A 17,997-nucleotide genomic window follows, 5' to 3' on the forward strand; every position below is an offset into this window, starting at 1 on the left:
ATTACTTAAGTTATAGGTTTGGTATGCATACAATTGGGGGATCTCTCCCACATTTGGGGGTATTTTTTGTAGTTTAGTCATTTTCCCTAGTGCACCTTACTTATCTGAATAGAGGTTGATCAGGAACCACCATTTGTGTGATGTTATATTTTGCACATACACTACTTGAAAATGTATTGAACAATAATACTTAGAGATCAGCTAAGGTTAATGCTTTATCGTTATGTCAACCATGGAGGACATCTCCATGTTCAACTGCTGTGCACCAAACTAGTCTACTCTGGTCACTTCCTTCGAAATCTGCAATGCTTTATTAATAGTAACATTCTCCGCATTACAGTATGTACCCAACCATAAAAATATAAATAAAATAATTCTCCACAAGGTATAATTGATGAGTTACAACGTATTATTCCGTATCTGGTGATCGACATTGATGAACATTCAGTTAAATGTAAATCCAAGTGAAAATTAAAAAAAAAAAAAAAAAGCTTGATTACCTTAGTGGCTAACTGCTAAGGTAATGACAACGTTAACCCTTCCTGGCACACACCTGTCCTACCTCCAAATAAACATACCCCCTCACTGTAGACTAATGCCCAATATTCCTATAAGCCAAATGTGGCTAATAGTGGTTTCGGGCATTAACCAAAATAAAACCCACATTTACCAAAAAATAAAAGAATAAAAACCACAACATTCAAAATACATTTTAAACATAAAATCAATGATTGTCACTGTTGATAACAAGGCAATCTCACAGGAGAGCCTAGATATCCACATTGGCAATCACTATTAAGCTATACTAACCCCCTTCATTACTAACAGAGGTAATGAAGGGGTTAAACCCCCTCGATGTTGCCTTATCGTCCACTGCCTGTTAAGAGACGTGACAGGCCTTATACATGACCTATGATGTCACATTTGACAGTCACAAAGTACATCCACAAATACAATTGGCGGATTTACAATGTGAACATTCATAAAATGTGTCCGAGAATTACCTCTCAATCAATCTTGATGGACTCACATGGTACAGTACATCCACCAATCCAATTGGTGGATGTACCATGTGATGGCTTCCCTTTTTTAGGGAGGGAAGCGCATAGTACCCAATTGGTTGTTCTTTCTCTCCCTTTAAGGTGACATCACAGCACACAAAAAAAGGGAAGGGATCACATGGTATATTCACCAATACGATTGGTGGATGTACCTTGTGACTGCAAATGTTACGTTTCATGTAACAGAAAGTGGTCGAAGAAGCAACATCTACAAGAAAAAAGAAAAGAAGATCTACTCAAGTGACTTCTCTTCAAGCAACGGAGCATCATGGACTTCTTTTCATCAACCTGGATTTATTTTTGTGCTATCGGGAAAGGATTATTTTTTATGGTTTTTGGGTAGAGGAGGTGGTTGATGGGGTACTTGCCCCAGGGCAGGTAAGCAGGAGGGGTTAACTCCATTACGGTTTCTACCCGCAAAGGTAATTACGGTTTACTGTACAATAGGTGGTATTTTAACGGTTGGGCATCGGCCCTTTATTGGATGTTGGTGCCACTGAGGAAGGCCTTCATCCTGCCAAGGGTAAGTACTACTTTTAACTACTATAGGGTGTCCATCGATTGCCAATGTGAGTATCTGTGCCCCTGTTGAGGACATAGGTGGCCACAGTGACAATGAATGGATTAAATGGCTAGAGTGTTTTTTTATTGTAATGTGTATTTTATTGTTATTTGTAATGTCTATTTTTTATGCTTCTCAATGGGGAAAACCATGTATAGCCACATTTGGCTAATAGGGATATTGGGCATTAGTCTAGAAAAGGGGGGCAGGAGGAATGTTTATTTGGGCTTTAGGACGGGTGGGTGGATGGGTTAACCCCTTTCTGTACCATAGCAGTTGACGCTAATGAAGCTTTTTTTTTTTTTTTTTACATAGGTTTGAAGCACAGGGTCTCCAGAGCTGAATCCCATTAATTTCAGCTGCAGGGACCCCATACTTCTAAAGGTTCAGACCTCCATAGGTGGGGCTGGTATCTTTGCGCTGTTTAAATGTCCCGGTCACGCGGGTCATGACGCTGAAGATTTAAACTTGCAGGAGATACTGGCACCCATTACGGAGGTCTGTATCACGGGAAGCAGGGTGTCTCCAGACCACAAATTTATGGGGTTCAGCTCCAGAGACTCGCTGCTTCAATCCTATGCACAAAAAATAATAACAGGCGCGAGAACGGCAGTATGAGCTGCGTGGGGAGACACAGAGAGAGAGACTGCTTCTCTGTGCGCAGCTCTTACAGATTGGTGACTGGCCCGGTAGCAATAACGCTGCGGGTGTCCCATTCAGAAACAGGGATCCCCGCTGAGTTCATCATTCTGGAAAATGTACTGTCCTCTGGCCATGAGCACGGTAGCTGCAATGAAGCCGCACACCAGCCGCATCAGCCGCTCCTAATTTCGGCACCAAGGTCAGCAAGTCTTGCAACATCTGTATACAACATAGCCATGTACAATATAAATATACTATCCATTCCCGAACAAAGGTTTGCAATTTCTGTTAAGATTATGCAAAGCAGGTTGTAAAATAAGGGATTTTACATGTCTGTATTGACTCTTGAGATAATATTGGAACCCCAAGTACAGGGTTTTAAAGAAAAGAAAAGGAACCTATAAAAAAAAAAAATGACCCTAAATGGCGATTGTCTTGCTATCTTGTATGAGTCAGCGCTTACTCTTGCCTTACTCACAGTTCCTTATTTCTTTTTTTGAAGCTCAAAGACAGCACTTATTGAACTCCTAGCCATATAACAAGTTGTATATTATGCAGTGTGCAGAAAAGAACTATAACTGCAAGAACTACTCAGCATGCTAAAAAAAATATATATCGTTTGGGCAAGATCCCATCTTTATTCATTGTTAGAAATAGTGAGTCAAGTCTGAATCAACCAGGATTGCTCTCGCTGGATGGCTTGTCCGCACATATATGTACAACCAAGCGAGGAATACCTTTTAAATACACCTTTCAATGTATTCTTGTTAGAGGGACAGGTGAATTCTGCAAATTGGCTCAAAATAAAGTTGATGTGGAGGAAACATGCACCGAGTGTGGCTACGATTCCAATACCATTAACAGGAGCATTCTAAAGCATGACAAATAATGGAGGCTATGTTTCGATGACATCTACATATGTTTGACAGATTATTCTGATCAAAACAGATACCTATTAAACCGTTCCACAATGAATCGCCCAATGAATTTAGAAAAGGGAATGAAAAGATAACGTATTTTGTGAACCAGCAGTTTGATGATTTTGCAACATGTTAGAACTCTTACCTCTCGCTGCGTAACCGTTTCCATGATGGTACCAAAAGCTGGGATTGTCGCGATCCTCACAGAGCTATTAAAAGGGCGACAGAAGACTATCAACCAAAGGACTTTTCAAGTGCAGTAAAAAAAAACTAAAATCAGAGACTAAATAGCTATACTATGTTTAACTTGTGGAGTAAAGAAATGTATTGGTCATGTCAAATTAAATAAAGCGAGAAGAAATTCTCAGCAGAAGAGACGTGATAAAAAAAAAAAAAAAAAAAGTCGCAGTCGGTGAAACTCACAATTCTGGGTCACTGGACAAGGTAACAAGAGCTGGAGCAACTCGCTTGTCAACTAAGGATTCACGCATGCCTCGGAGAGTCATCTGTAACCAGTTAACATGCAATACAAAAAGGGTTTGGTAAACTGGTAAAATAACCTGGTTAGCTGTGACTGTGGATGGGCAAACATACTCACTGACCCGCTTGATTTCATTACCCATGCTAAAGATGCAGAACTAGTAAAAAGATCTATTCCTTATGCTTGAGTATTTTGTTCAGAAATGGGTTAGTCAAAATAGAAAAATAGAAAGCATCACACTGTTTGTAAGATATACTCCATCAGCTTGCTTGGCGTTCTTAAAATAAGTTGCAATCAATGGTAGCAACATGAAGGCATTCTCATCTCTGGCCCTCAAGACCCCACCAACAGGTCAGGATTTCAGGATGTCCCTGCTTCAGCACAGGTGGCTGAGTCTATGCTGAAGCAGGGATATCCTTAAAACCTGACCTGTTGGGGAAGGGGGCACATGAGGACTGGAGTTGAGAACCTCTGGTGTAAGCTTTAATAGAGTCGCTGGCCATCTATTACATTATACAAAAAACTTCAACTGTCCTCGAAATATATATGCTAAAATATGACAAGTATTTTATTCTTGCGTTGGCTTTGTAGTACATGAATATGCAAGTATGATTTTTATGTACGAGACAAATACAGTTCAAGGATGCAATCTATGATGGGACATGTCAAGTCGGTCGCCATTTTTGGAGATCCAATATGTACAATAATGGATAAATGCATGCTATTTTTTCCAACCATGCATTTTTGGGAAATAAAGGCCAACCAGTAAAATATTTGATAAAGAATTCTCTTTACTGTGTTTTAGAAAACTGATGGATATGTCTTACAAGCTAATGAAGATGCTTCATTTATAAAGTGGGTAGGAAACTTACATTTCCGGATCACTGGAGAGAGTAATGAGAGCGGGGACAACTCTTTGAGCTACCAAAGTCTCATTCACCCCCTTCACCAAAAGCTGATTGTTCGGAGCAAGAGAGAGCGCCACGGAGGGGTGCGGAGCAGAGTCATGGGAAGAGAGAGAGAGAGAGCGAGAGAGAGACAAAATGCAAACCAAGATTAGAAGCTAAGCAAATATGTTCACGCTAATGCTTTACATAGACACAAGCGGAAGAAAAAGCATTAGAACAGATTTACAAATCAGCAACAGAAGCATTTTTTCTTAGAAAAAATGAAGCAAGAATGTTAAGTGAGTATTCTACACTTGTAAAACTTTTACTGTAACGTCTAATACCGTGTTTTGCAAACCTCCCCTCAGGGCACTCCATTCAGGCCATGTTTTAGGTTAACAGCTAAATCGCACATTCACATATAGGTACAAACATGTACTTGGCAATTCATGGATGATTCCTACAACCTGGTCTAGCGGAGGTGTCCTGGGGACAGGGCAATTTAAGAAGCATGGCTCCCATATTAAATAAAATACATAGTTTAAGAGGTAAACAAAGTGTACACTATTTCTGAAATTTCATTTTTATATTATACTTTGTACAGTGTGATGCTAGACCTGTAATTATGCTGATCGTGAGGCAGGGGGGGGGGGAAGCACAGAACAAAATGTACCAATCCTGTTTCATAAATGGAAAAAAACGACTTTCTTACCAATTCCACAGACGTTCAATAAGTTATTTCCCTGGATCACTAAAGTACCATTTATAACTTTGCTTAATAACAAAAAGAATATGCAATCTCAAATGTATCAACTACATCTATTATCTCCAAATGCAGTCATTTCATATCCTCACTGCCCTTACATGAAATGTTTCATTTGCAGCTGGTGATAATATTTTCTTTAATCTAAAAGCAGGATTTCATTTTGCAGCCCTGAAAACATCCCCGTAAGAACTTTTTATTAGCACTGAAACCATTTCATCCTTGATTGCTTTTTCTACAGTGACCAATCCTAATTTAAAATTTCCATTACATATACATATAAAAAATAATGTTTTATTTATCTGGAAAGTGCCCCTTTTCCATTTTATATGGTCTTATTGTATATTACAGTACACCATATATTGTAGGATTGTACAATAAACTGTTCTCCCACCCATCAACACGGTTTCCACAGTTTTGTGTCATTATACAGGTAAGTGTTAATCTGTAAAGATGTAGAACTTTCTTTCATTGTTCCCTTTTAAGTAATTAATAAACAAATTAAAAGTTAGTGGTCCCAGCATCAAACAGTGGCGCGCTATACAACAGTGTTTAATTGTAATGTATTCTATTCAGGCTGTATAGGTAATTGTTTAAAAAATGTTTTACAGTGTGGGTGCTGGGGTGCCCCCCCCCCAAGCCAGATACCACTATTTGGGTAGCCCCTGGCTCCATAGATTCTTGTGATGTTACAGCCCACAATTCTTACTGATTCTGTCGACTTTCAGGGGAGCCTCGAGTCACTAATAGTGCCCCAAAGCTCCCTTGCCGTCAGTTTGTGGTGGTTGGAAACACTGGCTTTTAATCTTATTATCTTATCCTTATTCTATGTATTTGGCTCCTTGTAGCAAACCTTCTTACATAAAGCAGGCTGTGTTGATATTTAGGCGACTTTTAACACAGTTACAAAGCCTTAAAATGGTGACTGCTTTTAGGAGAATCACTCATTTATGCAACAACGTAATTGTTTCTATTAAGAAAAAAATTGGGTTGGCAGACAGAACTCCTATGGTGAAAAACATGAAAAACAAAAGGGGAAAAAAACAAAAAAAAAACAGGCAGAGAAAGGAAAGGGTAAAGCTAATGGATACAGAGCGTGCAAGGAGCAATGGGACACACCCAATATTCACAATATCTGTGTTTTTTCCCCTTTTACAGGAAATGCAAAGATACATATTTCTATCCAACAAAAGTAAACGTGCAAGGGTAATCCCCGAGATGCAATATGTTGGCCAATACATGTTTTGCTGATAGGTGTCCTGCTTCAGGCTTCTTACATGTCTAAACATCAGGAAGACACACCACAACAGAGTGCCTGCAGGTTTCCCATGTCAAACACTTACATTTGACAATTCTGTACAGTAAGCATGCAAACATGGTTCCCATGGGTTGTCAGTGGGCTGAGGCTTTGACTAATAATTAACCCCTTCTACGTTGGGAGTTTTAGCAAGGTATTGCAGTGCTTCTATAGCACTTAGGGCAAGAGTACACATGGCGCTTCGCGGCCCCACGTGCACGCGCCTCTGTCTGCAGGGCGATGTGTGAACATCCCCAGCAGACGGAATGATCCGCGAGCAGGCGGGGGTGGAGTTGGCGGGGAGCAAGCGGGGGAGCGGGCAGGCGGCGGATAAGTGCTGGAATCCCCTTAGAGCTACTTTCAAAAACTAAAAGGTCTCAGTATTACTTTTTTTTTTTTTTTTTAAACTTACAAGTCATTATTGAAATAACTAAAGTTGTTAAAACATTACAATACACAAAAGGTATGCCACCCTGTGTCAATAGAATTGAGAATAAATAAAATAATAAACCCTGTCACCCGTCCCCCAGAAATTTCAGCAGCCAATCAATGAAAACGCCTGGACATTGATTGGCTGCTGAAACTGACGTCACGCTGCTGTAGCCGGGAACCACACTTTTGAAAGACTCCAGCTACAGCAGCGGCGACGACGCCGTGCTTCGCAGCCAATGGTAGTTTCAACAATGAACACTACCATTGGCCGCCAGGGGTCGGTGATGAACGCGCGCGCACGTCGTGTAGCGCTGGGTGTGCTCCAGCCCTTACTGTGGAGCTTCATCAAGAAGCAGCACAAAGTTAGGGAGCAGGCTGTGGTAATCCCTGCATATACAGTACATTCTCAGAAAAACATTTGGGAATGTGATTTTTGGTATAATCAGGCAAACACAAAAATGAGTTACGGAGAACAGTAAAAACTGCAGTCTGTTCTTCAAACACTGATGGCTTTGCACAGTGGTGCTTGCCTGCTGCACAGAGCTCACATGACAAATCGTGCACTGCTGGTGGATACGGGAAACTAATCGGTTACAGGCATGTGGAGTATGTGTGTAGGCATCCTTAATATGTTGATCGAAACATTGCGCCTGTGATTATTAAATCAATTATTACCATCATTGCGAAGACAATAGAACAGGGGTACTCAGCTCCTGTCCTCAAGAGCCAAAAAGTCAGGTTTAAAGGATATCCCTGCTTTAGCACAGGTGGCTCAATCAAAATGACTGAGCCACTGACTGGGTGGTCTATGCTGAAGCAGAGATATCCTTAAAACTTGACCTGTTGCTGGTCCTTGTGGACAGGAGTTGAGCGCCCCTGCAATAGAACATCAAATTTAACTACTTATACTAGCAGCCCAACAGAAAAATAACAACCAAAACATTTAAAGCTTTTACGATTTAAACCGAATGGAAAATACTGAAAGCAGATGCAGAGGAAAGAGGCACGGCCGACATACCTTTACAAAATGCAAATTAAATAAACGAAAGAAACATGGACGAATCTCAACTAAAACAGGCCCAACTGACACTGAAGAAGGTATTGAAGGAATGTTCTAATTCAACTTGGTAACTGGCTGATCAACAAGAAAACACGAAATTCTGGCACGCAACACAACTTCACAGGAAGAGCAACAAGACCCGGGAAACAGAATGTTAAGGCTGTGTAACCTGTGTCCTCGTTTCGCTATTCTCAAACTCAGATTCGTTTTTGGGGCTCCCAATGTTCTATTCATGCTGGGTACATTGACCTGCGTGCAAATGCACTGGTCTATCATCCTAAAACTCGGTGAGTCACTTTATGAGACCCTTGGTGTCCAAGAAGAGCTCTGAGAACTACTGTGCTACTGTTTATATAGCATAGTAAAACCATCCACGCGGCACAGTCAAAATACAAGAAAATCATCAAAAACGGCCATGTTAGTGTTGTATCTTTGTATGTGTACATATTTGGAGTACAGAGCTAAAGCGATACCTTGCATGTATATTTTAAAATACAACCAAAATGATTATAGGAAATAAAATACTAATACACAGATTTGCATATAGTTTTATTTCATTTTTAAAACAGCACTAGGCTTTGCATGAACACAAAAGCGCATGTTCCATAGTGTAAGTCAATTTACGTACAATTATTTTTTAAAGAGATAGATATGATTGCATTCATAAACATGTAGTTAAAAATCACCTTATAAACAAACAAGCGGGGACTATAATGTTACCAGCCAGTGATTCATGGAGTATGAAAGGGTGAGTCACTGGAGGAAATATTCATCTCAAGTTCCAATACAGCATATGTGAGCTCCATGTACTTCCGTTCCATCAGTGGTACTGCACCAAATACAGCATACACCCTGCCCGGTTCTCTGCTGCTGCCCCTCTATCACACCACAGGCAAACCATTTGAGGGGTTGGTATCTCTCGGCCGGTCTCACTCTCATGGAGAGAGAATATAATGAATGGGTTGGAAACAGGGTTGCCACTATTCTGTGTTTGACCTGGAGACTATGGGTTTTGGCCACATATCTCCAGGCAACGGGTGTCACGGGAGACCAGGCCATTTACACCTTTTTACCAGGATCATGCATTGAGCAAAACGAGTTAATGAACTAAATTGTAAATTTATTCACAGGAAAAGGCAAACACACAATGTTACACAAACTACAGCAAAAAGACACCAACTTGGGTATTGGGGTTGAAAACTATACTTTCCTAGGTGTAGGGGCTTATCAATCCAAAGCTTACCCTAAAAAGTCTTGGAACTGAAATCGACCTGCAGTTCCAAATGCCACAGCCCCCCTCTCTCTCCAAAGGGCTGGAATTCACTTGGTGCTTAGAATCTTAGAAAACTTTGAGAGAACTTTGAGAACACTGGAAAACACTATCTAATGGGCACAAGAGGTTATAGAACCTCTGACTTTCATTCAAAAAATACTATAGCCCAATCCTAAGCGTGAGAAATTTCTCCGCCGCCAATCAGAGACAAGCTGGTAGACACAACAGGGTTACCTGGAAATCTGAATGAACCAAGGGGCATGGGCAATTTGGCACCTCTGGCCCAGGTTCTCTCAATGCCACACGCGGTGATAGACTCCTTCCAGTCTGGTGGGGCAAATGGAAATGCAAAGGGTGTCCATTGATCCCAGGACGTGGATACGTGTCCTTCCCCCCTGTCCAAATAGTCTTGACACCTCAGACACATCCTCTGTGGCTTTCATCTCCACCGTATGACTAGACACAGTGGCACCCAAGTTGGTAGCCCACTGGCTCACTTAGAACTCTGGCTCTAACCGTCCCAGCTCATCTCTGTGCACAAACAGATATGTTTTAAAACACACTGTTCCATAACAAATACACCTTAAAAATATCCTAGGTCTATGGGTTATGGGAAATAGAATAAGAAGCTGCACGTTATTTCTTACTAGCCATATTCCCCACACTCTATACAATAAACTTAGGACTGGACTTTTAAAAGTCCCCACACAACCTTGTAGATGGTTGGAGTACCCCCAAAACCCCTATACCAGTTCTGGGTAACCTGGGCCTTTACTGGGTATCCCCATCAACCTAGGGACCCTTTGACTGTTTCAGGGACACCTCACATCCCTATGCCCCATTTACCTTTCTGGGCTGTGCTGAAGCAGGGACCACTAGTGGTGAGTCACGCAATCATTTTAAAGGGGAGATATTATTGAGAGAATGTGTCTACATGCAGGCAGGCATCCAACCTGATTCCTGGGTACAATTTTAGGGGAACAAGCAACTCTTGGCCCTGACTAAATAGACACAATCTGACAACATTTTCTTAGCAACCCCCCCCCCCCCCCGAAACTTATACCACAGCAAGCCCTGCTTGCTGGCATCCCTGGAAAGGTAAAAAACACAAAAATTCTTTATTGTCGCATAATTACAGGTAATGCTTTTACCTGGGTCAAAGAGCTGACACACCTGAACTCCAAACCAAGGATCAGAGGTAACCAAACAGGCTTAACCTTTATTAGTGAGCCTGGTTACCACTTGACCGTCACAACGGGTTTGCCTTGTTAATCTCCGGGTGGCTGAAGCGTCTCCCGGCATCCTCTGGCATCTCCCCCTGCAACTCCAGTCAACATGGCTACGCGGTGTCAAAAGGCGCGCATCGCCATGACAACGGGACACTGCGTGACGTCACATTGCCATGACAATGTGGCGTCCCGTGATGCCTCAGGGCCATAAGGCGTGCCGTTGTCATGGCAACTTGAGACTGCGTAATGTCGTGATGTCCCTTAGCCATAGCAATGCGGTATCATTTGATGCCACGCAGTCATGTTGACAGGAGTTGCAGAGGGAAATGCCGGGAGTACGGCTGGCAAGATTAAAACATTTTACATTTATCTCTGGGCTAGCCTTCAGTAGAAGGCAGCAACCCTGGTTGCAAACCAAACCAAAGTCTATGACTTTATGTCACGGTGAAGATATTAAAATGGCAATGGGCCAGACATATAGAAAAAATTACTATCATTGGACAGGGATGGTATTCGACTGGATTCCAAGGGAAATTAAAAGACCAAGATGACGACCAAAAGTAAGACAGGAGGATGAAGTAAGAACATTTGTTGGAGCAACATGGAGAAGAGAGGCTTGCAACTGCAGTACTTGGAAGATTAGGGAGGTCTTCATACATATACATACAGACTCAAGTTTAGTACCCCAGAATTTAACAGGTGCACAGCTTCAGGGGCAATTCCTGGCAAAAAAGAGACTGAGAAATGCTGCACACTGGAGATTTCTCATGTCACTTACACATGGAGAACAGGTATGGGCTACAGAAAAGCAACTACAGGCAAGGTTTAATACCGCTTACCAATATCCACCTTCTCTCTCTTCCCTTTTAAAATACACATTACCGGCTGCTGGCCAACCTGTCCTGAAGAGCCGGTGCACTGGAAAGTCCCACCCGACACAGTGCCTAAAGTTAGCAAATCACATACCATGTGCAAAGTACAAAGTTCAAATGGAAAACAAAGTGAACAATTAATGGTCTCAAAAGCTTATTACTTCAGGTGCAATCCTTAAAACAGGTCACCTGTGATTTTCTATTAATTCAATCAGATTTGTTTACATTAGAAAAGTGTATTAAGACAACCATTTACTAATATATTCAGGATTAATACAAGGAAGTTTGAAAAGACGTATTCATCATGAGGTCAGTACAAACGACACAGGGACCCCATTCTCCTAGTCAAAACATTAGTAAAATGTACACATTGTGCTGTTCTTCTATTGAAAAGCCATTACGATCATTTGTCAGGATTACCAAGTGCTTGAGAAGACTATATATTCACTGTTTATATAACTTGCGGTGGTCAGAAGAGACATTCTCCCACAAGACCCTTCACTCCAAGATCTACTTGTTGTCTTTTCATCTCCATTTCCTTATGGCAAATCCATCAATGAATGGAGTATGTGGATAATATATTTTGGCGCATTAAATGTGACCCACTGCCGCTTCAAGTATTGGAGTGCCACAGTATTCCATTGTGGAATTCAAGGAAATCTTCCATATTTGTAAATGGAGACAATACACTGGCTCATATTTACTATGTAGTGCTATATAGCACTTGAAGATACCTTTCCACCAACTTAAGTAAATTGGCCATATGGTCTTATGGCATAGCACCACTTAATATGGACCACTGCCCTTTGGTGTCTTACACGTTTCCTTAATATGTTCTGTTTATGCCCGTCACACATTAACATCAATAGTTGCCTATAGCAGGGGTGCGCAAACTGGGGGGGGGGGGGGGTTCATTGCAGAGGTCCCGCGATCTTCACCAAGGCATTTAAATTAAATGCCGGGGGACCGCGCCATGCCTCTGCAACCTCTACTTACCGAGACTCAGCCAGCCTTCTAACCATCAACAGCCAAGTAATATCACTAAGGGTGATATTACTCTGACAAACCCCACTGACATTGCAAATGTATTCAATGATTACTTTGTGGGGTGTGCTACTAACTTATTAGTGAAAAGCAACCCAAACCACAAACCTGAATCTCATCCTGGGAGTACCCATATAGCCCCACCCACTCCCAATACTGCCCACAATTTTCAATTTGGCCCAGTATCCGAAGAGGAGATTACACAAGCGCTCCTCAAATTAAACCTAAGCAGCCAATGTGGACCTGACTTACTACAATCTAGGTGTGGGGACAAAAACACTGTCTCAAACTACAGGCAATCTCCCTTCTCCCAATCCTATCCAAAGTCATGGAAAAATGTGTCCACTCCCAACTAAGCGATTACTATACCAAGACAAATTTCCCTAGCCAATTCCAATCTGGCTTTCGCCCCAAACACTCTACCGTAACTACCCTGCTAAAAGTTTGAAATGAAATCCAGTGTGGAATGGAACGGGGTCAACTCACTGGTGCAATATTCCTAGATTTTGCAAAGGCTTTTGATACTCTTGATCATGCTATCCAGCTTAACAAACGCCAGAGCTCTGAAATAGGGAAGCATGCTTTAAACTGGTTTCAGTCCTACCTATCAGGTAGATCCCAACATGTGTCCATCTCAGGCTCTAACTCCAACCCCCTGGATATCACCTGTGGCGTCCCGCAAGGCTCTGTTCTGGGGCCCCTACTCTTCTCAGTGTTCATCAATGATCTTCCCACAACTTGCAAGGAAGCTTCAATACACATGTATGCAGATGACACAATTCTATATGCGCACAACCATAGCCTCTCTGACCTTGAACACATACTTCAGTCTGACTTTTTGAGACTCGAAAACTGGATTTCCCACAACAAACTATTTTTAAACACTGACAAGACTGTAACAATGGTATTTGGGACCAAGACTACATTTTTAAAGCTTCCAGTGACTGAGCTCCAGATCAGAACCAACGCTAACACCACCCTAACCCCTGCCACTAGTTTTAAATACCTGGGCATATGGTTTGACTCCCACTTAACATTCGGAATGCACATTGATACCCTGACAACCAAGACCTATGCCAAACTAGGTGTTCTTTACAGGAACAAATCCTCCCTAAGCCTGCTGGTCAGAAAGCGTATCGCACAGCAGATGCTAATGCCAATTATTGACTATGGAGACATAGTATATGGCTCGGCACCCCAAACCCACCTTAGCAAACTTGATACCCTCTACAATTCAATTTGTCGTTTCGTTCTCCAATGCAACTACAACACACATCACTGCGAAATCCTCAAAGAACTATATTGGTCATCACTCGAGTCTAGGCGCAAAGTTCACCTTTCCTGTCTTGCCTTTAAATTCTTCATGGGCAAGCTACCCAGCTACCTGAACAAGCTCCTCACCCCTACCACATGCAGCACTTATCACCTGAGATCAGACTCCAAAAGACTGTTCATGGTCCCAAGGCTTAAAGTATCCGGCCGCTCCTCCTTCTCCTTCCGTGCACCCCAAAACTGGAACAACCTACCAGAGACTCTCACATCCACCACCAGTTTAAGTTCTTTCAAATCTAAGGCCGTCTCACATTTTAATCTGATCTGTAACTGTTTCATACGCCCATAATATATTATCTTCAACTGTGCATGCAATGTCTTGTATATAATGTATACCCTGCTCATTATGTAACTGTATTTGTAAACATGTATTATTTGTCAGATAAACTGTGCCCAGGACATACTTGAAAACGAGAGGTAACTCTCAATGTATTACTTCCTGGTAAAACATTATATAAATAAATAAATTCAGGATGCGTGATCACGGCAACGCGGCGTCAAATTACGCAGTGGGTCACGTGACATGACACGACCCGCGGCACCGAGGTAAGGAGGGTGGGGGGAGGGGGGCATGACAATGGAAGAGAGCAGGCGGGGGGGGGGGCGCAGCAAGAAAAGTTTGCGCACTCCTGGCCTATAGGATACTACTACATATTAATCATAGATATACATCATTTTGGTTTGAATAGCAGTCACAGGACAAAATCTGTATCCAAACATCTGAAAATCAAAGTATTTCAACCATGTAGTTATTACCACAAGAAATAGCAAAAGTCAAATCCGCAAAATACATTAAATAAGCAATTCACCAAAAGTACTGAAAGACTGACTGAAAAGCATGCAATAGACCACATAATCCTAATCACCCAAAGTAAAATCGGCTTTTTGCTCCATCTCATAGTTCACAACTATTTGTATGCAGAAGAAAAAACAACAGTGTATTACATTTTACAACATTTAGAACATTTCAGTAGTTTTGTTGAGGAAAATTTCACTAACCTCAAACATTCTGGCAGCTGTACATCTAACAAGTGCTGAAGTGTGGACAACCCCATACCAAAGTACAGTTAATAGCAACTCATGGTATGCTGGATTAGTCCTATAAAAAACAAAAACAAAAAAAAACAAAACAAAACAATATTCAACTGAAATACATAGCAGTGCTAATACCATACATGACAAGAATACTTAGTGGAAAGAGTTCATATTTGTCTTAAAGAACAGCAATGTATATACATATAAATATATATACATATAAATATATATATATAAAAATATTTATATATAAAAAAATTATTTATATATATATATTTATATATATATATTTATATATATATATTTATATATATATATTTATATATATATATTTATATATATATATATATATATATATATATATATATATATATATATATATACATATACACACACACACACACACACACACACACAGTGGTTGACAAATCACAAAAAAATCTACTCGCCACCTAGTACCAAACGTGTGCTGCTTGGGCCAATATTTACTCGCCCGGGGGTTAAATCCACTCGCCCGGGGCGAGCAAATGTATAGGTTTGTCGAACACTATATATATATATACAGTGGTTGACAAATCACCAAAAAATCTACTCGCCACACAAAAAAATCTACTCGCCACCTAGTACCAAACGTGTGCTGCTTGGGCCAATATTTACTTGCCCGGGGGTTAAATCCACTCGCCCGGGGCGAGCAAATGTATAGGTTTGTCGAACACTGTATATATATATCTCAATAGAATGATGATTGTACCATTCTGATCTTTAGGGATTCCCTCACCTACCGTTCCCAAAATATTTACCCTATGTGCCGATTTTTCTGCTTTTTTGGGGAAATAAAAAGGTCCAAGCCTCACTTCCATGGGCCAATAGGAAGCCGCAACATCTTCTGAGCATAATGCTTCATCGTACTTTGAGATGATCATCGCTGATTGTAATCTCACTTTACCAGCACATAAAAAGTAATTATCTCAAGAACCACATCCAGCTCCCTGGGGCCCCTACTTGCTCAGATTATGGAAACAAAATCCCCCAAAAAGAGAGGATTGACACTTTAACTGAAATGGGAGAAAGCTGCAACAAGGAGAGACATTTTTAAGAATGCAGCACTGTTTAGAGTCACGGGGTCCCCCAATGAGCCGAAACGTGATGCCCTCAGCTCTCAGGACCTCGGATTATCTTGCTTTGGCTGCCAAATGAACACCAGAACATCACAACTTTCTATTGATGGCCCTGCTGCCATCTCTGTACTCACAGAAACGGGCAAACATAAATGTACATTTTCGTGAACAGGGTTTTATTTTTATTTACAATGGGGTGTAGCGTGGTTGAGCATTTGGGGATCCTCTTGAATAAACAAGGTTAGAAAAAAGGTAAACCAAGATTTTGGGAGGTGGGGAGGGTGTTAGAAGCCAGAACCGTATTATCGCTAGTTCGTAACCTTTCATGGCACCCACTATATATGAGGTAGGTATATTTAGATTATGTATATGCTGAACGACAATTATATGGTTTTGGTTACCCCAGTTCCACAAAAGAAGCCTTCAGGCTGTCCAACAAAGCATGTGATAGTGAGAGCATGGTCATGACATCTTCTAGGAATCCAATTAACAGCTTACGGTCTTCATCCTGAGGACACAACAGTGAATGTGAACATACAGTAGGTTGCTGTAATAGCACCACATTTTAACCTGGTCTGTAACTGTTACATACCTATAACATTATCTTTAACTGTTCATGCAACGTCTTTAAATATAATGTATAACCCTGTTCATTTAATGTATCCATGTAGTTATCATAAATGTGCTCAGTACATACTTGAAAATGAGAGGCAACTCAATGTATCAATCCTTGTAAAACATTTTTATGAATAAATAAAACCACAGTGAGACTAGAGAATAGTTAAATACACTCAGACATGTATTTTTTACACAAAAGCATGGCCCTTAAGTGTCCAGTAACAGCATTGTGTTTGATTGAAGGGAGTGAACGTGGTACATGGGATTGGTTTTGGTAGTTTACCAATCAAAATTAAAAGTAATGAGCCGGTTAAGATTGCCAATTACCAAAGGGAAGGCTTTCGTTTCCACGTAGAGAATGATTGCTCAAAATACATGCTAGCCTTGTAGTGTTGGTCACATGCAGAGTGCACAATTTAGTCAATTCTCAAAGACACACACACGTTAAAGTTTGCATATGTAGACAGTTTAAATTTCCCCATGACTGCGTTCAAACTGCGGTCCTCCTTCCACAGCAATCTGTGGGAAATAGAAATGACCGAGTGATGCATCTCCAGCCCCGGGATTGCTTTCTTTGCCGCAGTCATGGGAAACACAAACCGGCGCTCTCTGTATACATCACAGTTTTCAATGCCTATTGAGCAGAAGACAGAACAAAATTTCAACACTGCGGCCCGAAGTTTAAAGTGGGGTTTCTTGACTTTTGTTCACAGGCCTCTTTTTAACTGAAATTACATTTTGACTCAATTAAATTACTTAAAAATACTTGTATTTTTATTGCACACCTCATTTTTACCTATCGTTGCCATTGTCCACTCTGGCCTGGACTGAACGTTTAACTCTGCGTTCCCTATAGGTCTCTTTTCTTTCAGCTTGTCCAATACCAACCCTTTCTTACTCTGTGGTTATGCCAAGGACTTACCTGATTGTAACATGTAAGGACGCCAGTTGCATATATAGGGACAGTGCCTTTTGTAAGCACTCCATTTCCTGCGGCAGAATCTGAAATAAGAATGCACTGTTACCTGACAAATAAAAATACCGGGTACAAGTTGTAGACGTTTTAATGTATGATAATACATTATCACCTTTCCAGTGCTTCATCATCAACGTACGGCAAGTTCTCGCTCAGCAAAAATGGAGTAACATACATTTTTTTCCTGGCTGAAAGTACCAGTACATATCTTTTAGGCACAAAAAAAACCAAGCCATTGATCGTGAAAGAAGACCTTTATTAAATGTTGAAATTGTTTATATGGTACTCCACCACCTCTACTATTTGGGCAATCCATTTCGACGTAAAACCTTTCTGTACTCATGACCCAACATGGCCAAAATGGTTTCTAAAAACGGCTTTATAATTAGTCTTTG

General features: G+C 41.0%; 1 protein-coding gene across 12 annotated transcripts in view; it reads right to left on the bottom strand.

Moving 5' to 3' along the window:
• The window catches only part of RELCH (RAB11 binding and LisH domain, coiled-coil and HEAT repeat containing), a 129,385-nt gene that overhangs the window by 21,171 nt on the left and 90,217 nt on the right, over nt 1-17,997 (bottom strand). For 9 of the 12 annotated variants that reach the window (XM_075585871.1, XM_075585867.1, XM_075585868.1 and 6 more), the window contains 5 exons: nt 17,549-17,628; nt 16,410-16,516; nt 14,855-14,954; nt 4,539-4,621; nt 3,331-3,394 (listed from right to left, as the gene is read on the bottom strand). In XM_075585871.1, coding sequence (XP_075441986.1) covers nt 3,331-3,394; nt 4,539-4,621; nt 14,855-14,954; nt 16,410-16,516; nt 17,549-17,628 — 434 coding nt within the window. Of the gene's footprint in view, nt 1-3,330; nt 3,395-3,608; nt 3,692-4,538; nt 4,622-14,854; nt 14,955-16,409; nt 16,517-17,548; nt 17,629-17,997 lie in introns of those variants that run through there. The other 3 variants (XM_075585866.1, XM_075585875.1, XR_012799146.1) reach the window with 2 other exon arrangements.

Source organism: Ascaphus truei, chromosome 2 (assembly GCF_040206685.1).
Source record: "Ascaphus truei isolate aAscTru1 chromosome 2, aAscTru1.hap1, whole genome shotgun sequence".
NCBI lineage: Eukaryota > Metazoa > Chordata > Amphibia > Anura > Ascaphidae > Ascaphus > Ascaphus truei.